We start from the raw sequence: 25,149 nt of genomic DNA, 5'->3' as shown, positions 1-25,149 counted from the left end.
GGGATAATATTATTGAAATGTTCCTTTTCCGATTAAACAATTTTGGAAAAATAAAAAATAATTTAATTTTTGTTAATAACGTACATTAAATAGAAAGATTTCAAATAAAACTGAGTGGGTGAAGTGTATTGTTATATTTAGAATTATGTAGGTCAATAGAAAACGTAACAATTGTCTTTCACAACTCAGGTAGCTGAAATTCCGCCGGATCCATCGGAATAGGGTATGACCTTTCGACCTGATTTCTGATTGGTTGAAATATTTCTGCCCTTATGGCGGTCACTGTCATTTGCTTTTTCCCGCGAATACTCCTTATATCGTAAACAAACTCTTTACAAAGTCGTGATAATAAATCACAATCTCCATTTAACTGTGCCTTTCCACAACGTCTAGGAATTATTCTTCATTACATCCGATACGTAGCAGAGGAGAAAAAAAGGGAAAGAAGGCAGTGTAGTAATATTCATGAGGTTCATTAATATTCATGAGTATACAATATCGGGAGCCATGATATTTACTTTGGAAGCCATAACCAATGTTTTCCAATAGGAAGTTTTTGAAGTATTTTAACACCATTTAAGCCACAACGTCGCCCACCGGAGGTAGCACATATCTTCTAAATGGACAACACGTCCATCATTACCCAAGTTAGCCGTGAAGACGAACTACTCAACACATTTCCCGCATCGGAGAAAGGTGAGCCCTATCCAAAGAACGTTGCAAGTGGTCGCCAGAAAATGGCGTCTGAACTGTCGGTATGCTACACCTGCAGTTATATGTTGCTATTTTGTGAGAGATTCTGACCCGCTTAAATGTTGTCGAGGGTGCCGTGTGGTTCTATGTAGATTAAAATATCTTATGCATTACAAAATGAGAGAGCATGCAACCCGGATTGCGCTATCGACACCCTCCCCCCTCGTGTGTTTTGACAACGAGTTCACTCGTCTGGTCTGACATGTTCAATGTTACTAATCCCTATATACTGTCAGATTCGTCAAAAATACACATATTTACAGGGATGAATAGTGCAGCGATGTTGATTTCGTGTGTCTAAAGCCCCAACTATTGTGAAACATGCTTGAAACTAGTGAATCTGTTCAATGTAAACAATATGGTCGAGAGGACAAGGCCGAAATAAGTGCACCCAATGTGAGGTCAATTTCAACCATGTGAACCCACAAGACATTTATTTCTGTCCTCCTGTCTGAGGGATTTACTTGTTTACAAACACTGGAATTGATAAGAAACATAATATATCGAATATTTATATCGTAGAATGTATTTTCTTTATGCAACAAATGGTTTCCAAGGCTGGATTTGAAAATGTTTTGACAGATGAATTATGTCCCTTTATCTATGTGGTTCCCAACAGACGGTTTATTTGTGACAGATTTTATTTTTATTAAAGAGACTCTTAGATTATGTTTTGAGGTGATCTTTATATTTAGAAGTACTGGGTAATAATGAATTCCTTAGCATTTGTCATGTTTTATTGTGAGTCTGTATATATATATTGGCCTATTTTTCTTTGTATCGTGAAGGATGGGGAAATACTGTTGCAAAACATGGTTTACTAACATGGCAAAGCTGAGGAAGAAGTACTAGTAGGTGTTAGCTTATATGATGTTTAACATGTCAAGTGACAACCTCAATATTCATCATGTTCTTGAAACAAAATTCATGTTTCCATAATACAGATTTCTTTATATCACTCTGAAATAGGGCCTACTTTCATTTGAGATGATTTGTTTACCTAACTGTCTGTGTTTCTGTTAGCATAGTTAACCAAGATATTCAGTCATTATGCAAATCAGTCGTTATCACTGATGCTCAAGGTCAGAGATACGGACAAAGTGGAATCCAAAATGATTTCCAATGAAATCAAAGGCAGTTTCTTTGTTTTTTTGTTTAACGCCACACTCAGCAATATCCAGCTTTCAGATGGCGGTCTGTACATAATTAAGTCTGGACCGGACAGTCCAGTGATAGACATCATGTGCATCGATCTTCGCAATTGGGACACGATGACATGCATCAACCAAGTCAGTGTGCCTGACCACCAGATCCCATTAGTCGCCTGTTTTGACAGGCACATTCGCTATTTGAGGCAAGCTTCGGTTCCTGAAGACCTATTCTAATCCGGATCTCCATGGGTATGAAAGACGATGGCAAAAAAGACGTGTTAATAACAGTTTATAGCCTATTTTAACAGTTTATCTGCTTATGGAAAGTCAAACTTTTTGGAAAATATCCATTCTTATCCCAACTGTTGAGAAAGTCTTATGCAGTCGTGAGAAACCATCTCCCTTTTGTTTATTATTTTTAAGCATGTTGTGAAGACATTTCTCTGCCTATATCATGTATGTATATATGTTTTCCTGCTACATTTTATGAAATGATGTGATGTTTGCTGGAAATATGAGTTTGATGTAGTAATGTATTTCCTTATTCTCATGGTTATGTTACTGTTGTTAGTGGAAACTTTCAAAAGAGACTGAACATCCATGGCATCCTTTATTTTTGATATCACATGGGATGTAATGGCCGCTTATCTTCTTCATCTATCACCTTATATTTGGTTTTGTTATCACATGTGGGTGTTGTTATTAAGTATGTTAACACCAATAGAAGATGGGAGCAGGAAAGCTTGAAAATTGAACTTGATATTGTAAACCTATCATGCTTATCAGCAAGCTAATGGCTAACCAAAGTATCAGGTTTTACCAAAGTATCGGTGTGTGGTGATACTTTGTGTCACGGTAGAAGTTAGATAGAAGTTAAATAGTGTGAGGCACTGTATCAATATATTTCATACATGTATATCTATACAGTGTCCTGGAGTCCTAGTTTTCGCCTTCTAATGATTAGGGTTACAATAAGGGACCTCCTTGACTTTCATGCTTAATTTCTAAAACTGCTGTACATCTAGTGAACCAAAAAAGTTAGTGATCATGATTATTTTGGGGGTATTTTCATGAAATTGTGTGCTTCGACTTGACAGAAAAAAATATCCCCCCAAATATTCATGATATCTTGCTTTTCTTATATGATAAGTATACATGGTGTAAGGACAGATCATATGATATGAAAGTGAAGGGGAAATTACCATTTTCTGAAGGCATGGACAAGAGCTCTCAACATGTTCAAGTCGTTCTTGGTTTACTTGTCTAAGTTTACAATATATGCTTTGTTGTGTGTCTCCTCTTCCTCTTTGCTGATGAAATACAATACAGCTGTGTGATACGAGTATTATAACATAGTTGAGTTTTAATGCATGGTGTCACTACATTACTACTTAGATATGTATCATATCTCAACAAAGTGGATAATCTCAGCCATAATGATCAGTCAGTCCCTGCTTAATTCTGCGGCCACAAATTAAACAATTGTTGGTACTCCTGTAATCTCTTACCATGCTTACTTTGAGTCATTTTTTTCACATGTTGAACGTTTATATCTGTAGGATTATCCAACTTTTACATATTGAGGACCGACATGGTAAATAATTCTGGTGTACTTAACTAGTTCTGTTGCCAAAAATTACACAATTCTGCCAAATAATCCGAGGCCGCAGAATAGCTGAATACAGCAGATACCAATCAGTACTAATTTGAGATAGTCAGGAGATAGCTAACATGGGCTAAACACATTGAACAGATCTATGTGGGGCATTGAACACAGGACTTACGTATCTTAAGTGGGACAAGCAAAAGCTTTAACCATGTTAACCTTAAGACTACTCTAGAGGACTTATGGAATTCTTGAGAAACAATAGTATGATGACATCTTCTTTGTTTATACTGGGAAATGCCTGGATAGGGCAGTACTGGTGCCCATTATGAGTTTATCAAGCATCTCGAAACAGCCTCTTGATAGAATCAAATTACAGAGTGGCACATTCTTTTATTCATCAACTTCATGTTAAATAGACACTGAAATAAATAATTAAGACTTTTATAATAAAATATAGAAGTATTCTATTCATTATCATATTTCGTTTTCATTACAGTCCTTCTATTATTAAAGACCAAATTTTTCATTTGAATAGAAAGTCAACTGAATAGCTTTGGATAGGATCTTGAATACCCTTCTCCTAATGAAAAAAACATTTCATAGTTGGAAACATTCATGTCTCTTTCAATGCCTGTGTCAGTTGTTCGACATAAAGGATCTGTTCTATACAAGTCTTTGGTTTGGCTGTTGCCTTGCAAGGCACTCTATACAGTTGGAAGTAGGTGTGCATTGTGTTGGTCAGAAAGGAGGTGCGACACTGCAGTGTTACAAACGTAGGTGAGAAATGTAAGACCATTTCATTACTAGGTTCACACTTCGCAGACATATTCTCAAGGGACTCTGCATTTGGATAAGGAAATAAGCAAACCGGAAGAGAGTAGTCAGGGAAAATGGGAACACATTACCTGAAATGTTTATTTGACAGGATAAAAAATATTGCAAACATTAAAATGGGTCTGACAAGCGTCATAAAATGTTTTTTTCCACCTTCACGCAAATGTTTAGAACGGAACAGGTCATTATTTTCATGATTTAACTACCAAATATATGAATAAATGCTGACATATGTTTTGCGAATAAATTTGATGTGCCCATATCAGTGTTCACATAAAGCATGAAAGTCAAGGGGACCTTGTCGAAACTAAAGATGTAAGGGGTCTGTAGATTAAAATACTATGAAGATCCCAAATATTACCTTCTAACACTGCATTTTTTGATTAATAGGTCATCTAGAGCTCAGGGGGTATTTGCGGTAGGTGACACAATTACCAAAAGAAATACCTTGACACTTGCTCACTAAAAGAGTGTTGTGATTTAAACGTGTCGGTGGCCTTGAAAGATAAATAAGTGTTGCCATTTACAATTCATGTTAATCTGCTCATTTAAATATTTTCACTAATGAGATAGGTGCCTACTTGCTCAGATGAGTAAGAATGCGTTTGGTATTAACAATTTGCCATCAGGAGATCAGTTATGTAATTAAAATGCAGATTTCGTTCAATAAACTCAGTTGTATCATCATGTATCACCGGAGGTGCCACTTAAGATTGGATGTGGAAATTTGCTGGTGGGGTGCTAATTTAAATTCCCTGATAAGTTATTTATTTTAGGAGCAGGCTTTATGTTACATGATTGACGGCAGCAGGAAATGATGAGGTAGGAGCCAGTCACACTGAAATTAGATTATGTGATAATGTTAATTTTGATATTTGATGTTTTTACTGTTAGTGGTTTTCACACCAATTTATTCGGAGCAACACCCTAACATTGATGGTGTGAAAGTTTGAAACTTACAGAAATAATATGGGTATTGTGCATGTTAAGAGCCAGTGAAGATTAATTTGATATTATGTAGTTTATGACATACATAACTGTGACATAACCATCTCATTTGAAACTACTTATACAGTTAGATTACAACAAACAACCCCAATAATCTGGGTTGAAATAGGTCTTCAGCAACCCGTGGTTGTCATATGAGGCGACTGACAGGATAATGTATTTAGGCTCGCTGACTTGGTTGATGTATGTCAGCATATTCCAACTGCATACATCGATGCTCATGATGTCAATCACTGGATTGTCTGGTCCAGACTCGATTATTTACAGACTCCCGTTCAACAATTAAAACAAAGAACATTAAATCTCAGACAATTTTCTGATACAAGATTCTTTAATTTAATTTAAAGGCTAGTGAGATATGTTGAGATTTGTATGTTTGTATACAGTCCATGTATTACCTTTAAATCCACTTCTGTTGAGAAGACTATAAGGGGTTTAGCACAGGTTGAAGTTTGGGGTTAACAGTTTTAAGGTCTGCCCCACCCTCTCACTGATTCTTGAATGTGTTTTCTGGGTGTATAGTGTGATCCAAACAGTGACGAAGCTTGTCCTAGCTTTATGAGTGATGTCTGCCAGTCAGTTAGCCTTCATCTGTGCAGGATAAAACACTGTTTATGGTTAAACCCACAAACAAGTGGAATTAATATTTCTGCAGCCAATTGTGTAGTGGGGATTATTTTTGTTGGTAATGTCAACAAACATTGGAGTGGGAATTATGATTGATTATTCAATGTTCGATATCAAGCATGCAAGTCAAGATGACCCTCTCTTAACCCTAATGCTAACAGTTAAAGTTTAAGGGTCCCAAGATTATTGTGGATTAAAATGCTTAAGGAGAGCTCAAGCTCCCCCTCCCTTCCCTCCCCCCTCCTAACACTGATCATTGGAACATCACTGTAATAAGTATGCTTTCGATCTGACATTTTGATCCTAATTTCGTAAAACCTATTTTTATACAAAAAAAAGCCCCACTAAACAGTCCAACAAGATTTTGAAAAAAGACATACTTTTGTTGAAGAATATTCTCACTTAGCAAAGTTCAAAGATGTGAAATTGGCGTACTTTGAATTCAGACCTTTTTTTATTTCATTTTATCTAAATAGGACCAAATCCCTGATCTGGTTGCATGTTATGAACAGTGTGTATGTAGAGTAGGGAAGCCTGATTGACTGGATGTGATTGAGATATGGTGAGAAGGACTTGGGACAAGATAAGTCCAGCACCCTGATCCATGTTCTAATGTGGGGCGTGGCACGCAGGAATCAGGTCACCAACATGGGATTTGTTCTCCCGTATTAACCCTTAGACTACTGAATGAATTAGAAGAGCATCGTGACACGCAGTGTAAGGGTTAAGTCAGTGCCAGAAAGTGCCTCGTTTAATCACTGATCACAAACCAGTGCAATCAAGGTTGCTGTAGAGGGCTGTCTGTCAGGCTAGGCTTGAGAGAGGTGTTGATGCTAATTTAATAACTAGATATGCAGACTGAGCCGGGGTCAGTGTTCCGTGCAGATGAGTCTGTTCCTGAGAGGTTATTATAAGACTACAGCGATCACGCCAGAAGGACCAGACTATGAACAGTATTGTATGGTTCAATTACCCAGAGATGATAGGAGCTCTCTGGCCATATCCTACAATAATGTGACAAATCTGTAAAGGACAAATTCATGGTAGACCATATAGTGTATTACAATGAATAGCTAGGCTACTAATATCACCTGTGTCATGAATTAAGGCACGTTCTTGTGGTTTATTGTTATGTAATTTGAATATAGTGACACCACCACGCCCAGTTTTGTCACCTAACAGTTATGACAGTACTCCTGACTTCCTCAGTTTTCATGGGGAATGGGTGTCACAGTCGCAAGTCGCTGTGCAGAGTTGTGTCCCTTGGGCACACCAGAAACCTATGATTGTGGCTTCAAATTCCAGTTCGCCCCGATTATGTTCTAGGTTGTGAGCACCATACCCATGCTCATGGGTTTAACAAGTGTTACAAATGTCAGAGACTTGCCTCATTTTGGTCATTCCTCCCTTGTTAAGCTGACATTCCGTGATATAACTAAAATACTGTTGAAAGCAGCATTAAAACCAACTCACTCACTCTTAATTTTCAATAGTGTATCACGTATACCACAGATCAAGATATATCTGCACTTTGATCATGTTGATGTCAACTACGACTTCAATGAAATGTGAAGGATCTTCAATACTTTATATTCATAATGGTCAACATGCAAACTCTGCATATTTAATTCTCATTTTTTAAGACATCTACAGAGCTACAGATAAGCAGTGTATTTGCGTAAAAGACCCCCCAAAATATTCATAACTTTCAATTAACTTGCGTACAGAAACACATGCATTAAAGGAAAAATTCAAATGTATAAAAACAGCACACGTAAACCCTATGAAACTTTTTCAGCATGCGTTCAAAGGAGCCAATTTCTGAAACACAATTTCGAGCTTATTTACTTTCCGAGTCAAGCCTATAAATTTAGAACAGTTATCATGGTTATGTACATCTAAAACATTATTTCAATTAAAAAAAATCTTAATATACCCAATAGAGTGATGATTAGATGAGTGTAAAAATATTGGTTACCCAATGATAAATGTAATAACCCAATTAGAATAGAAACCCTAGAGTAAAAACTCAATTGCTCAAAAAGTTATCTGGAGCTCTTCATCAAGAAGTTTGCCACATCTGAAATTGCCTGTACTCTTGCATCCGTGTGGCCAGGGCCCCGTTCATTAAAGCGATCTTAGCGCTAAGGTGATATATATCTATATGTAAGTCCCATACTTTAACATAGGCTTATGATCATCGTAGTGCTAAGATTGCTTTGAGGAATGGGGCCCAGGTCCTGAATGATCAGCTTTACAGCAAGAGAAGCTTCACCGTGAAAAACAGTTATGCAGTTATACAGGTGGCCTGTTATGTACTAACACCCCCATACCATTACCCATACAACTAGGGCATCCGTTCAACTCTGCTCCCACACTGAACTTCGCCATTTCATTTCCTTTTTCGAGTACAGAAGGAGCCTTGCTATGAATGAATGTTGTTTTTGTGCAACAGAAAGTAGTATTCAAGCCCTATCACAAATGATAATCGAAGTTGGTCCAGGAAAACCAGTGGATGATGTCATGAGCAATGATCACAGGGTTAGACAAGCAACTAGTCCGTTAGTCTGACAGACCAAGACTGGACTGAGATGTTATTGTCCCTGTCTAGTTATTTTTACGTAACCTCTTGTCCGAAATAAGCTGCAAACTTTTTGGATATGAACTATGGTGTCTATCTCATTGGGGAACAATCACACACAAGCACACTTACAAATTTAACCTTTAGGTTGGTTTTTATGATAAGAACTGGGTACTGGATACCTATTTTGCCCCAGGATCTCCATGGGAAACAAACATGGGGGATGGTGACTAAATTGTCCATATAGTCCCCTTTGATATAGGAGTATGAGGCTCATATTGTTGAACTGAGTTTCACAGTTACGTTCTTTATGACAGTGATATTCTGTAGATAGGGGGCGGTCGGGTAGCCTAGTGGTTAAAGCATTCGCTCGTCACGCCGAAGACCCGGGTTCGGTTACTGACATGGGTACAATGTGTGAAGCCCATTTCTGGTGTCCCCCGCCGTGATATTGCTGGAATATTGCTAAAAGCGGCGTAAAACCAAACTCACTCACTCACTGTAGATAGATGCCATATTCTCATCGTCTGTGATAAAAAGGTAACCACAGCCAATAAAAATCTGGACTGGAAGCAAGTTCTCAGACAGAGGATGGGTTCTTCTTAGTCATCCCAAATATCCCATTTGATGATAACAAGATAACGTTAAATTTGATAGTAGTTCAAGGAGAGAAGTTGAGACACAGATGGACAAATTGATCAGAAACGGCAAGTTCTGTTGAAATGTTGATCATTTGTTTGACTTGTGTGACGACAATTGTATCATGTTATCTTGAAAAAAATTAAAGGATGTTGATGTATTATCTGACTAAGATGTGGTTTTGACATCTTAAGTGCTTGAAAACGGATGTTTCAATGGAATTTCAGTGTAAACTCTCAGCTATATGCTCTTAGGCATTTTGTTTCAAAATATGTGCGAGAGGTGTTGAGACTGTTTTCTTGCTGACAAGGCAGTAGGTGGAGATTTCATATCAAAGGGAGATAACTTTTATATACCATGGACTAGTAACCAGCCTGATTGTAGTATTGCTTCATGTCACATACTGCCTCTTATCGTATGATATATCAAAGTGTTATGCATCTAATCTACAGTGATAGACTATTTATATCAGCAAGGAAAAAAGTGACATGGATAGAATTGTTGCAGCTTCCACACACCATGACACACTGATAACATTAAGGAGGGAGAACAGGTGTGTGTAGAACACAGATACTACTCTGTACTGATGGATGGGGAACTGTTGTGGTTTCAGATTTCGTGAACTATACCTTCTCAACCTTTGCTGTAAACATGCATGTTCAGCTTTGTTTTGTTTGTTTACTTATTTTTTTGTTCGTTGTTTAACACCGCACTCAGCAATATTCCAGCTGTATGACGGTGGCGTGTTTATGATTGAGTCTGGACTAGACAATCCAGTGATTGATATCATGAGCATTAATCTACCCACTTGTAATACAAAGACATGCTTCAAGCAAGTCAGTGAGCCTGACCACCCGATCCCATTAGTCGCCTCTTTCAACAGGCATTGTGGCCCGTGAAGATCCGAGGTAGAATAGGTCTTCAGCAACTCATGCTTGTCATAAGAGGTGACTAATGGGATCGGGTGGTCAGGCTCGCCGACTTGGTTGATGTCTTGATGCTTGTCATTGTATCCCAATTACGTGGATCAATGCTCATGATGTCAATCACTGGATTGTCTGGTTCAGAATCGATTATTTACAGACCACTGTCATATAGCTTGAATATTGCTGAGTGTGGCATTAAAACAGGTAAACAAACAAACAAACAAACAAACAACAAGCAATGTTCAGCTTTGGTTATGTGTGAGCTTGATTAAATTAATGTTCCTATGTTTCAAACATGATGAAGAAGACATTGTTTATACCAATATTTAAGCACCTAAAGTACATGTATCTGAAAACAGTAAATTTATCGTTGAAGGGTATTATCTTTTAGTATCACAATGACATACAAATTCTGTCTGGTAGGGGAATATGGAACTAATGTTTACTGCTGTATGTTCTTTTTAATAGCTGTTATTGTGTTCTGGTATGTGATAAAATATATGACTTGTTTCGTTTGAGACTTGGAAAGGGTCCATTTTAGAGGTTTCTGTGTGGCCTGTCAGACTTTCAATCCAAGCTGATATTCACATTTGATTTTCTTTATTAATGTAGCCATAGTAACCATATCATTTGTATCTACAGCATTGGAAGAAAAATGTGTATTTTGAATTTATTTATTGTTAACTTCTTTGTAGGCAATTCGTTATTGGTACTTGTTTGTGAGCTGTATCTGTCTTGCATGCATGTTGTCAAGGGTTTGCGTGTAACGTTACTATTTGAGTGTAACGTCTGAAATTACTGTTTTGGCAAAGTCTGCGGTATTTGACATGCAGGACGACGTCATGTCTGGTGAGGAGTAAGTAGTTGCTACCGTTACCTGACCTATTTTACTAGGAACAGAGCCAAATTTCTTCACTGGTGTTTGTATAGCCACCGTTAGCTCCTAGAGAATAGGCTTGGTGCAAACTTTCAATTCACCATTCTATCAGCGCTATCAGCAGTGTCAAGACGTGTAAAGGAGCTGTGTAGGGTGAGGTATTGAGATATTAAATGTTTGAGTCTACTACCCCAAACTTGGCTACAAGCTTCATTTTCTAATAGTTTTTGATGTTATTTTTACTAGCTGAGCTAACCAGATCAAGCAGCATTTTATTGACTCAAGCTTCAGACCAGTGGTAGTGTTAGTGAGTGAATGTATGCAGGCACCACTATAGGTTCATGACAGCCTCTAAATATCGTGTAAAATTGATAGTTTTACAAAATATCCACACTGCTGGGATACAAAGATGTCACATTATCTACCAGGTCACATTTTGTGACCACCAGACTCTTAGTCTATTCCATTCTCGCGGTGAAGCAGGGTTTTACTGGAGGCAATATATTGCCTCCAATACACAATGTGACATATAAATTGTGAATGGACACTCAACTCAAAAGAAGTTAGAGAACACCTCCTTTTTTCATAGGACTAAAGTTAATTGGTGGTAACGCACAGCCTTCCAATTGTGTGTGTTGTGGTATATTATTAGCATTGCAGGTCCTGAGGGTTGCAGTTATTTGTTCGAAATCAGGTTTAGTGACCTTCATGTTTATACCCTGGACCTTCATGTTTATACCCTGGACCTTCATGTTTATACCCTGGACCTTCATGTTTATACCCTGGACCTTCATGACCTTCATGTTTATACCCTGGACCTTCATGTTTATACCCTGGACCTTCATGGACCTTCATGTTTATACCCTGGACCTTCATGTTTATACCCTGGACCTTCATGACCTTCATGTTTATACCCTGGACCTTCATGACCTTCATGTTTATACCCTGGACCTTCATGTTTATACCCTGGACCTTCATGTTTATACCCTGGACCTTCATGTTTATACCCTGGACCTTCATGACCTTCATGTTTATACCCTGGACCTTCATGTTTATACCCTGGACCTTCATGACCTTCATGTTTATACCCTGGACCTTCATGTTTATACCCTGGACCTTCATGTTTATACCCTGGACCTTCATGACCTTCATGTTTATACCCTGGACCTTCATGTTTACACCCTGGACCTTCATGTTTACACCCTGGACCTTCATGACTTTCATGTTTATACCCTGGACATTTATGTTTATACCCTGGACCTTCATGATCTTCATGTTTATACCCTGGACCTTCATGTTTATACCCTGGACCTTCATGTTTATACCCTGGACCTTCATGACCTTCATGTTTATATCCTGGATCTTCATGTTTATACCCTGGACCTTCATGTTTATACCCTGGACCTTCATGTTTATACCCTGGACCTTCATGTTTACACCCTGGACCTTCATGACTTTCATGTTTATACCCTGGACCTTCATGTTTATACCCTGGACCTTCATGTTTATACCCCGGACATTTATGACCTTCATGTTTATACCCTGGACCTTCATGTTTATACCCTGGACCTTCATGACCTTAATGTTTATACCCTGGACATTCATGTTTATACCCTGGACCTTCATGTTTATACCCTGGACCTTCATGTTTATAAGCCTGGACCTTCATGTTTATACCCTGGACCTTCATGTTTATACCCTGGACCTTCATGTTTATAACCCTGGACCTTCATGTTTATACCCTGGACCTTCATGACTTTCATGTTTATACCCTGGACCTTCATGTTTATACCCTGGACCTTCATGACCTTCATGTTTATACCCTGGACCTTCATGTTTATACCCTGGACCTTCATGTTTATACCCTGGACCTTCACAGATTTATGAATGTGAGTCCCTTTTACTCAAAAATATTGAGCTAGGTAAACTCCTGGTAAAGTATGGCAAATGGGATGTAGGATTTTCAAACTACTCGGATTTGAACTGCCATGCTTTACCTCGGAGCATTTATATACAAACTCCTTTAGAAGTATGAGGCTTTGCAAGATGTTGGTGAGATTTATGAGACAGATTTCATGCTAAACAGTGTCGTCAGTATTGCCGGGGGACAGATATATGTGTCATCTCTCTTGTCTTCAAGCTGTGTGGTGGTGAACGTTCACAAGGGTTTCTTCATAAGTAAGCTGCAATGATTTGACAGCTGTCTTTTATGGTTTTTTTCTGTTCCAAATAAGGAGAAGCTTCTGTAAGAAGTGGTTATATGGAGGGATAACATCGTTGTATGTGTTGAACATACTGTAGGCTGAGTCACATCATTTAGAGGTTGTCAGTGCTGTTACGGCAGTCAGCATGATCAGTGTCAATGGATTTATGTACAGTTTCCTAGATACAGTTCAGTCTACAGGAATTAATTGAGGATTCCTTAGTGGCCTTGGCAGGCAAACTAGAATCTCAGGGTGAGTCTACTAGACACACTGGACCACACTTGTCTGAGTCGACTAGACACACTGGACCACACTTGTCTGAGTCTACAAGACTAGCTGGACCACACTTGAGTCGACTAGACACACTGGACCACACTTGTCGGAGTCTACAAGACTAGCTGGACCACACTTGTCTGAGTCAACTAGACACACTGGACCACACTTATCCGAGTCTACAAGACTAGCTGGACCACACTTGTCTGAGTCTACAAGACTAGCTGGACCACACTTGTCTAAGTCAACTAGACACACTGGACCACACTTGTCTGAGTCGACTAGACACACTGGACCACACTTGTCCGAGTCTACAAGACTAGCTGGACCACACTTGTCTGAATCTACAAGACTAGCTGGACCACACTTGTCTAAGTCAACTAGACACACTGGACCACACTTGTCCGAGTCTACAAGACTAGCTGGACCACACTTGTCTGAGTCAACTAGACACACTGGACCACACTTGTCTGAGTCGACTAGACACACTGGACCACACTTGTCCGAGTCTACAAGACTAGCTGGACCACACTTGTCTGAGTCTACAAGACTAGCTGGACCACACTTGTCTAAGTCAACTAGACACACTGGACCACACTTATCTGAATCTACAAGACTAGCTGGACCACACTTGTCTAAGTCAACTAGACACACTGGACCACACTTGTCTGAATCTACAAGACTAGCTGGACCACACTTGTCTAAGTCAACTAGACACACTGGACCACACTTATCTGAATCTACAAGACTAGCTGGACCACACTTGTCTAAGTCAACTAGACACACTGGACCACACTTGTCGGAGTCGACTAGACACACTGGACCACACTTGTCGGAGTCTACAAGACTAGCTGGACCACATTTGTCTGAGTCAACTAGACACACTGGACCACACTTGTCTGAGTCGACTAGACACACTGGACCACACTTGTCTGAATCTACAAGACTAGCTGGACCACACTTGTCTGAGTCAACTAGACACACTGGACCACACTTGTCTGAATCTACAAGACTAGCTGGACCACACTTGTCTGAGTCAACTAGACACACTGGACCACACTTGTCTGAATCTACAAGACTAGCTGGACCACACTTGTCTAAGTCAACTAGACACACTGGACCACACTTATCTGAATCTACAAGACACACTGGACCACACTTGTCTAAGTCAACTAGACACACTGGACCACACTTGTCTGAATCTACAAGACTAGCTGGACCACACTTGTCTGAGTCAACTAGACACACTGGACCACACTTGTCTGAATCTACAAGACTAGCTGGACCACACTTGTCTGAGTCAACTAGACACACTGGACCACACTTGTCTGAATCTACAAGACTAGCTGGACCACACTTGTCTAAGTCAACTAGACACACTGGACCACACTTGTCTGTGTCTACAAGACTAGCTGGACCACACTTGTCTGAATCTACAAGACTAGCTGGACCACACTTGTCCGAGTCTACAAGACACACTGGACCACACTTGTCTGAATCTACAAGACTAGCTGGACCACACTTGTCTAAGTCAACTAGACACACTGGACCACACTTGTCTAAGTCAACTAGACACACTGGACCACACTTATCTGAATCTACAAGACACACTGGACCACACTTGTCTGTGTCTACAAGACACACTGGACCACACTTGTCTGTGTCTACAAGACACACTGGACCACACTTGTCTGAGTCAACTAGACACACTGGACCACACTTGTCTGAATCTACAAGACTAGCTGGACCACACTTGTCTAAGTCAACTAGACACACTGGACCACACTTATCTGAATCTACAAGACACACTGGACCACACTTATCTGAATCTACAAGACACACTGGACCACACTTATCTGAATCTACAAGACACACTGGACCACACTTGTCTGTGTCTACAATACACACTGGACCACACTTGTCTGTGTCTACAAGACACACTGGACCACACTTGTCTGTGTCTACAAGACACACTGGACCACACTTGTCTGAGTCAACTAGACACACTGGACCACACTTGTCTGAATCTACAAGACTAGCTGGACCACACTTGTCTAAGTCAACTAGACACACTGGACCACACTTATCTGAATCTACAAGACACACTGGACCACACTTATCTGAATCTACAAGACACACTGGACCACACTTATCTGAATCTACAAGACACACTGGACCACACTTGTCTGAGTCGACTAGACACACTGGACTACACTTGTCTGAATCTACAAGACTAGCTGGACCACACTTGTCTAAGTCAACTAGACACACTGGACCACACTTGTCTGTGTCTACAATACACACTGGACCACACTTGTCTGTGTCTACAAGACACACTGGACCACACTTGTCTGTGTCTACAAGACACACTGGACCACACTTGTCTGAGTCAACTAGACACACTGGACCACACTTGTCTGAATCTACAAGACTAGCTGGACCACACTTGTCTAAGTCAACTAGACACACTGGACCACACTTATCTGAATCTACAAGACACACTGGACCACACTTATCTGAATCTACAAGACACACTGGACCACACTTATCTGAATCTACAAGACACACTGGACCACACTTGTCTGAATCTACAAGACACACTGGACCACACTTGTCTGAATCTACAAGACACACTGGACCACACTTGTCGTTGTCTACAATACACACTGGACCACACTTGTCTGAATCTACAAGACTAGCTGGACCACACTTGTCTGAATCTACAAGACACACTGGACCACACTTGTCGTTGTCTACAATACACACTGGACCACACTTGTCTGAATCTACAAGACACACTGGACCACACTTGTCTGTGTCTACAATACACACTGGACCACACTTGTCTGTGTCTACAAGACACACTGGACCACACTTGTCGTTGTCTACAATACACACTGGACCACACTTGTCTGAATCTACAAGACACACTGGACCACACTTGTCTGAATCTACAAGACACACTGGACCACACTTGTCGTTGTCTACAATACACACTGGACTACACTTGTCGGTGTCTACAAGACACACTGGACCACACTTGTCGTTGTCTACAATACACACTGGACCACACTTGTCTAAGTCAACTAGACACACTGGACCACACTTGTCTGTGTCTACAATACACACTGGACCACACTTGTCTGTGTCTACAAGACACACTGGACCACACTTGTCGTTGTCTACAATACACACTGGACCACACTTGTCTGAATCTACAAGACTAGCTGGACCACACTTGTCTGTGTCTACAAGACACACTGGACCACACTTGTCTGTGTCTACAAGACACACTGGACCACACTTGTCCGAGTCTACAATACACACTGGACCACACTTGTCTGTGTCTTCTACTGACACTGGACCACACTTGTCAATACCTTAATGTTTTGAAAGAAAGATTTGGTGTATCACTAGTCTCTGATCACAGTGTTCAAAATTACACCTGAAAACCAAGGGGTACGTATCATATACCCAATGTTTAAAATTTAACGATTCAAATACAGTTGCAGTAACCCCTTAATTTCGAACACTTTTTGATTAAAATACTACATGCCCGAAAACTTTATGGATCCTGGGGACCTAATTTGGATGACTGTAATCATCAAATGATTATTATGTGGACCAAGAGAAGTTTGCGAACCTTTGGCTTTTGGTGCCAAACTGATTTCATTGTTTGTTTGTTTGTTTGTTTGTTTGTTTCACACCACCCTCGCCCATGCTCCAGCTGTGTGACAGTGGCCTGTAAATTCTTGAGTCCCGACCAGACGATCTAATGATTGACATCATGAGCATTGATTATGTAATTGGGATATGATGACATACATCAATCAAGTCAGTGAGCATGACCACCATATTCCATTAGTCGCATCATACGACAAGCATAGGTTGCTGAAGACCAACTCTAAACAGGATTCATTTGACTAGACAGACAGACACTGACTGTCACCATAGCTTGCTACACCCTCTGTGAGCTAGCATGTAGACAGGAAGGAAGGAAGTTGCACAAAGTCATTGATGTTCACACTCTAAATTGTTTTGAGCCACATCTCTATACAAGGAAGCTTAATAATATCTTATTTCACAAATGAAAGTGATTTTGTTATGTTTGAAGAATTGTAGCTGAAAAATCCTTGGTTCAATCTTGATCCATCAGAATTTGTTGGACACAATGTTTGACCTATCTATTTGTGCAGTGTTTGAAATGTTTGAAATGAAGGGGGGTCCTGGGGGTCCTTGAACTTTGATACTGTGGTATTTGAATCTAGGGACCTCTAAATTTAACTGTTGACATTAGGGTTATGACAAGTACCACTTTCATGCTTAATGTATAACACTAATGTCTGCCATCATAACCAAATGACTCGCCGACTATTATTTACAGGCTGTATATTTGTTAAAAATGATGATCTTGAAGAGTTGCAAGTCCTGGGGCAAAAGCACCAACAAATGTTTGATGTCTGTTTCGTGTTTTAGATATCTGGTAGATAAAAATATTATGGATAGAGGGATAAATATGTTGTCTTTAATGAAAAGTCTCAACAATTCTTTTGAAGGTTTGAAATTGGATGTTAACAAATGCCAGATTTTATATTGAAAAAACAACAACATAAAATACACTGGCCACAGTGTCCTAGCCAAAAATATTTTGGTCTGTTATGATCAGATCATATTGCCTCTACAGTTCCTCTACAGTCCTCCTATGCTGTAGACCGCCTCTGTGGTCTAGTGGTAGAACGTCCGCCCGGAGAGCGGAAGGTTGTGGGTTCGATCCCTGGCCGCTTATTCCAAAACAAGTTCACCTTGTTGTTACCCTGCCTTCCCCTCGGCTCGGAGTCACTATACTGTGTCTGAATAGAGGAATTTATGTTAAACTACAGCATGGTATCTCAGTGAGCTAGCACTATGAAATCGGCATTAGTCCAGACTAATACAAGCAGCCACACACATACACATGCATGCATGTGGCTATGTAAGTGCAATAATCTTGAACGTAATGTTAAGCCCCATTTCGCCTTGCTTCTACGCTGTTTATTCCAAGGGGCCAGCAGTTGATTTGCCTATGCCAAACATGCATCTTTAATATGGTTTTTCAATGAAGATTGTGCTACTCATGTTTCACATGAGTGTATTGCCAGAATACTGCAAACACCAATCAATCAATCAGTGGTTGCTGCCTCCTGGACTGGAGATAAATAATTAAGCATGAAAGTCAAGGAGTCCTTATCGCCTGAATGGCAAAAGTTTAAAAGATTCAAGTACTACATATACTATGTAAATAAAGCACTTCAAGGACCTATGACCTGTGAAGATCTGGGGAGAGAATAGGTCTTCAGCAACCCTGCTTGTCGTAAGCGGTGACTAACTGGGTCAGGTGGTCAGGCTCGCTGACTTGGTTGATGCATGTCATCGTATCCAAATTGCGTGGATCAATGCTCATTGTGTCAGTCACTAGATTGTCTGGTCCAGACCCTATTAATTACAGCCCGCTGTCATATAGCTATAGTATTGCTGGGTGCGGCATTAAAAAACAAGCAAAACAAAATGTTAGGACACTGGTGATGCTGGATAATGTTTTTTAAAATGATTCTAAGCACGAAACACTAAAGTCACAAAGCACAAATGTGTCATCTTTTGTTCATCACTATGGAAGGGTTTGTTAGATCCAGCTAGTTTGTGAACACCTGAGTACTTGCAGTCAAGACATCTGATATTGTATATGTCATATATAATTCATATCGGATTTCATTTCTGCTGGTGCGAAGTTCATTAGGCTGCTGCAAATGGTAATAGGCTCATGTGGTGACATTACACCTGAGTATTGATGTATCCCGAGATTGTCTGGCAGTGTCGTCTGTCCGGATGTTGAGGCCTCTTCGTTCAAGGGCCCGCAGTTTGTGGAATTGAGTCCTTATTCTATGCTCATTTGGTTTCGAGCCCCAGATTTGCCTGTGTTAGTTTTCTTGGTTTCTCAGCCCCATTCTCCTGGATAATGGAATCAGAGTTAGAACAAAACTCAAAAATTTCACTAGCCCGGGTAAAGATAAGAGGCTGTAAATTTCTAACCCCAGGAATGGTTAATATCACACAGATAATCATCTACACTTCAAAGATAACAGAAATATTTTCTACTCTCTGTGGGGCCCAGGTGGCCCAGTCGTCTAAGGCGCTTCTATTTGCTGTGCAGAGTTGCATCCCTTTGGCTGCACGCCAGTAACCTATGATTGTGGGTTCAAATCCCTGTTCACCCTGATTACCTTTCTAGGTTTGTCAGCACCATGCCCGTGCTTGTGGGTTTCTCCGAAGTGTGAAATGTCTGAGACCTGGATCACTTTGGGCTTTCCTCTCACATTAAGCTGACAGGCCACGATATAACTGTAATACTGTTAAAAGCAGCATAAAAACCAACTCACTCACTCTACTCTTTCTGTCAGTGCAAAGTCTTTTGAGACTTCTAGCCTGTAAATGACGCCTAGCATAATTTTCAGTTTAGTTTAGTGTTATAATATGGACTAGTTTTAACTGAGCTTACTAAACCAAACAGAATTTTACTAGCTACAGGCTTCCCACTAGTTGCTAATGTTGCAAATTGCTCTTTTAAGCTAATATAAATATCTCCTCTTCCAACTTAACTGAAATCTTGTAAATAATTACATGAAATATGGAACTTAATATCCATTAATCATGTTAATGAATAATGTGAATATTCACAACTTTGAGAAGAAACAGTGTTCCATGCATTGTCCCAGCAGATCTTGTAGCAGGTATATCGTTTTGAATAATAAATTCAGTGATTAGCAGGTATTGCAAAAATTGCAAAAAATATGCATGGTAATGATGAAGCATTAATTAATACAGTTAATTTGGAAGAGCATCCACAGCGTTAGAAATTGGCATTAGTCCTATAGTCCTTGCCAAACTGCCCAATGGTAAAGGTATCATAAGGACTAGTAGAAATGTGCCCTTTTTAAGGGTTTTGCTATGTTATCAATATAAGGACTAGTGGACGAAAACTTAGTTTCTAACCCTGATCCATATCAAACCCAAACGTGATCTCTCAGTTATGATCATCATGATAAGGACTGCAAATATAATGTCAATGTTATAAGAATATTGAATTTCAGCGATGTAATGCATTCATTTTTATAGCCACTTTGACAATGTTATGTCCTGTGTGGATATTTTACCTGCCTGAGTTTATATTGTCATCATAAATCTCTATGTATCATGTTTATGTCATTGTATATTGTTGTCATAAATCTGTTTATATGGTCATGGGCAATAAAAACAAAATAATGTATCCAGGGGGACATTTACCAACAAATTTGTATGTAGCCAGCAGAGCTTGCTCCGCTTAAAAGTTACCAATCCTTCTTCAAACTAACTGGCCTACAACTAAAGGGTGGAGGCCTCGAAGCCACCAAGCAGGGAGACTACCTCTGTGGTCTAGAGGTAGAGGGTCCGCCCGGAGAGGGGAAGGTCCGGGGTTCGATCCCTGGCCGCGTCATATACCAAAAGACGATAAAAAATGGTTCTTGTTGTTATCATGTCTGGCGCTCGGCATTAAGGGGCTAAAACAAGGACTGGTCGGCTCGGAGTCAGTATACTGTGTCTGAGTGGGGTATTCATGTTAAACTGCGGCATGGTATCTCAGTGGGCTAGCACTATAAATCGGCATCAGTCCGTACAAGCAGACATACACACACACACACACACACACACACATCTACTGAGATGATCCAATTAAACAAACTAAAGTTAAACATACACAGAGAAGGGATTACATTTTGGCTGGCCAGACGGGTCATCTACTTTACGTTTCAGCTGAGCCACAAGCCAACGGGCCAACAGTTAAATCAGCATGTTGTGTATAAGAAATGAGTGAGTGAGTATTGTTTTACGCTGCTTTTAGCGATATTCAACCACAATCACAGTGTGAAACACCAGAAATGGGCTTCAAACATTGTACCCATGAGGGGAATCAAACCTTGGTCTCCATCGCGATAAGCGAATGCTTTAACCACTGGGCTACCCCACCGCGCCTGTGTATAAGGGGAAAAGGTTGTGGTAAACATGGGCAATGCATAGTGTGAAGTTTGGTGACGGCCCACGCTCTGTGTGTTATGACTGCGGCAACGACAGCGAGGACTATTAGCTCCAAGGCATCAGTTTACATGATATCCTGATCGAAGGTCGTGTCCCTCTACTCTTCAAGCAATTGTTATTTAATACAGTTTAAGGACAAAAATAAGTCTTAATGATCAGAAATGCGGAGAATGAAAGTCAATACTGGTGATGGAAAGATGTTTGCTGAGCATTGTAAACAGTTACTGATAAATAATATGGATAGGCTGCATGGTGGTGACACATCAATTTCTTAGTGATCAGTTTTGTGTATTTCATGTTTCTGTAAATATATGTATCAATTAATTTTACTGTATTACTTGTTTGGCTCTTGATTCTGTTTCATTAATCAGTACTCTAATTTTCATTGTTTTCTTGCTTTTCTTTAAATCTTTGCACTCACATGATAACCAAATATTTATCATGCAATTCAAACATACAAAATATGAATCCTGCATTAAAACAAAATTTGAAATAAATAATTCTCACTTGTAAAAATCCTTGCAGTATGACTACATCAACTGTGTTTACATCTAATTCAGAAATAAATATTATTGACACTATGCATATGACTTTGTATTTATGTTTGAGGGTGAAATGGTTGTTTTTACCGTAGAATTCGCAGACTTCTGTAATATTAGGTGCAGAATTTTGATAAGTGTACCGCAGAATTTGTCTGGGACTGTTGAGTCACTGAGCAGTTACTACACAACTGTGTGTTGATTTGTCACTACTATGGAATATACACAGGACCACCAATAACACAGTTAATTGTTTATAGAGATGGACGTGATTTCTGGAACATGACACACCAACTTGTTTACAATTAATTTTAGTAATCAAATTATGTCACTAGGCGTCTTAAATGTCCTCGGCATGCTGCCCATGGGTGCATTATGAAACATGGGAGAGGTTTCAGTGTTCTTCTATCCCAGTGTCCCTTGCACTATCTTCTAGATTACCAATCAGTATTGTTTATATGTGGGCCCTGGGGCTGGCAGTACGCCAGGTCATGTGATTGAGTCTGCTGTTCTTGCGCGACCACTGAACCCTGTCTTTTGGGACCTGTTTGTGTGGAGTTGGCCAAAAGGGGAGGTAATTAATGATCAGAAAAAGAGATGTATTCAATTTCCTCATTATGGAAACCTTTGTCTGTCTACCAACAAGTTGACGTTTGTTTACAATCTCAGTAGTCATAAGGAATGATACAGCTTTAAGTTTCAATATGTCAGCATTTAGAACAAAAGTCAAGGAGTCCATGTTACAAACTGAATGTGAAAAATTGATGAATAAGAGGCTCCGTTTATTTAAGTGCTGTTGACACCCCAGATTTCTAGTGCTGTGTTAGCTGTTGAGAAACACTTTTGAATAAATTTTTCATGTAAATAAGTCAATAACAGAGCTCCAGATAAGCTTTTCTGTTACCAACTAGTTTTGAAACATGTGGGTATTTAAGTTAAATATTTAAAAACTCTATTCATCTAGTCCCTGCAAACTGGTGTCGTGCTTTATAAGACTAAAAAATACCACGATACTTCCACAAGAAAGTGTGATGGCAAATGATCATGATGTAACTGTCATCGTGGAGTTTGGCAAGGTTGACGGAATGCACGTTTATAATTGCAAAATAGGTTGCTGATTTGCTGAAATGTTCGTTGCATATTTGATACGCTTGGATTTTATTTTACTGTGTATTTCTGCATTTCTGATGCTTATTTTACGCAGATACGCAGCTTATTTGGAGCTCTGAATAACGACTTATTCACAAGTTGAAATTGAAGTGTTGATTCGAAAGGTGTTGAAAGTGAAATAAGTATAACAATGATAATCATTGTAGTAATATTTTTGCTGTTGAGTAGCGTGAGATAAGGTTATAAGGGTTGGAAATATTTATTTTTGGGAGTCCACAAAAATGATCACTAAAGTTGTTCCCTTCCTCCTAGTTAAAGTGGTAGTCGACAAACAAGTTCTCAATGCTTCAACTTCAACAAATTCGAACTGAATAAGGTGATCATGCTGATAGAAAATGTAGACATAGAAAACAGCTTTGTCTTGTTCAAGTAGAACAAGCTACAGACACTGAGGATCAGAAATCAGGTTTCCACTAATCGTCTGGACTAGTCTTAAAGGAGCACATTTCTAGGCCTGTTATGCCAAGACATGGGTTTGATTTACTGCATGGCTACATTAGGTAAAGCCCATTCTTGATGTCTCTAGGTGTTGCGGCTGGAGTGTGATGAATGGCCTTACAAAACATACACACTCACTCCCTCACAGAATTAGTGAAAATTGAAACTATTAAGCTTACAGGGTTCAATTAAAGTATATTTTCACTCGTCTTCAAAATGATCTGCTGCGGAGTTACATTTTCCTGATACCTCATTCATTCCTAATAGTGGTCCACATGGATTTGTCACTGTAGTCCTTCCTGAATTTTTCTCATTTCAGATGAGTGGTCTTGTTAATTTTCAATCTCAGGCTCTGTAGTTAGTGTAACATTTCATGGCATATTGCCATGGTTTGGACCAATTAGTTAAATCTCAAGTATTGAATGAGAAGCCTAATTTACCATGTGAACAAGCTTAGCTATATCGTCTTGTACTGTGGTTTCAAATTAAGCATAGGTGTATGGCAGCCTCTTCAGCCAGGTGTTTCCCAGGGAGCTCAAGAGGAAGTGAGGTGGTAGATCGCTCTGATTCTGTAGTTGGGAGCAAAGCTGACGTCTGCTCTAGACAGGAAGTTTATTGGAACAGTTGACCTGATCTTCCATGTCTCGGTAGACAGTTCTTACATTCTTAAGTAGTGTAAGATGTAAAATTCTGAATATTTGATAAAGTCTAATGCAGATCAGGCTCTCCCCTTCCCGTTCCACGAAGTACACATAGAGCTATGACAGTCATAAGTCAATGTTAAGGTATGGGGGTTATGATCACCTAAGTGCTACGATTGCTTTGTAGAAAGGGGCCCTGTTTAATTCAGAATAGGGGTACGGTCGGCCCTGTCGTCTAAGGCACAGCTTTTCGCTGTGCAGAGTTGCGTACCTGTGGCATGCCAGAAACCTATGATTGTGGGTTGGAATCTCGGTTCGCCCCATATAGGTTTCTAGGTTTGTCAGCACCATACCCCTGCTCATGGGTTTTACTGAAGTGGTAAACGTCTGAGACCTGCATCACTTTGGGCTTTCCTCCCACATTAAGCTGACACGCCGTGATATAACTGGAATACAGTTAAAGCTGTGTCAAAGCCAACTCACTTACTTATTCAGAATAATTCTGAATATTTGTTGTCTAATGCAGACTAATTGTATTCAGGTACTGGGGGCATGTGTGACCATGTGATCGTTGAGAAACTGAACTTGTTGTTCAGTGTTGTTTCATCAAGGCTCAAGAGAACTTTTTGAGCCCTTGAATATTTTCTTTCATGGTATCATTCACATTAGGTGTTGAGTACTCTTTAGGTATTCAATACTTTTTAACTCCCTTTGGTTCAGTCTTTTGGGTATTTTGGAAGCAGTGAATGGACCTTTGTTTTTAAGTTCTGTTT

General features: G+C 39.7%; 1 protein-coding gene across 1 annotated transcript in view; it reads left to right on the top strand.

Annotated features, from left to right (window-relative positions):
• The first annotated feature begins 304 nt into the window (after positions 1-304).
• The window catches only part of LOC124134688 (CTD small phosphatase-like protein), a 54,831-nt gene continuing 29,986 nt past the window's right edge, over positions 305-25,149 (top strand). The window contains exon 1 of the mRNA XM_046499701.2: positions 305-696. Coding sequence (XP_046355657.1) covers positions 621-696 — 76 coding nt within the window. The 5' untranslated portion in view covers positions 305-620. The remainder of the gene's footprint in view (positions 697-25,149) is intronic.

Source organism: Haliotis rufescens, unplaced genomic scaffold, assembly GCF_023055435.1.
Source record: "Haliotis rufescens isolate VD_foot unplaced genomic scaffold, xgHalRufe1.0.p SCAF_4, whole genome shotgun sequence".
Lineage (NCBI taxonomy): Eukaryota > Metazoa > Mollusca > Gastropoda > Lepetellida > Haliotidae > Haliotis > Haliotis rufescens.
This window is presented reverse-complemented; position numbering and strand designations above follow the sequence as displayed.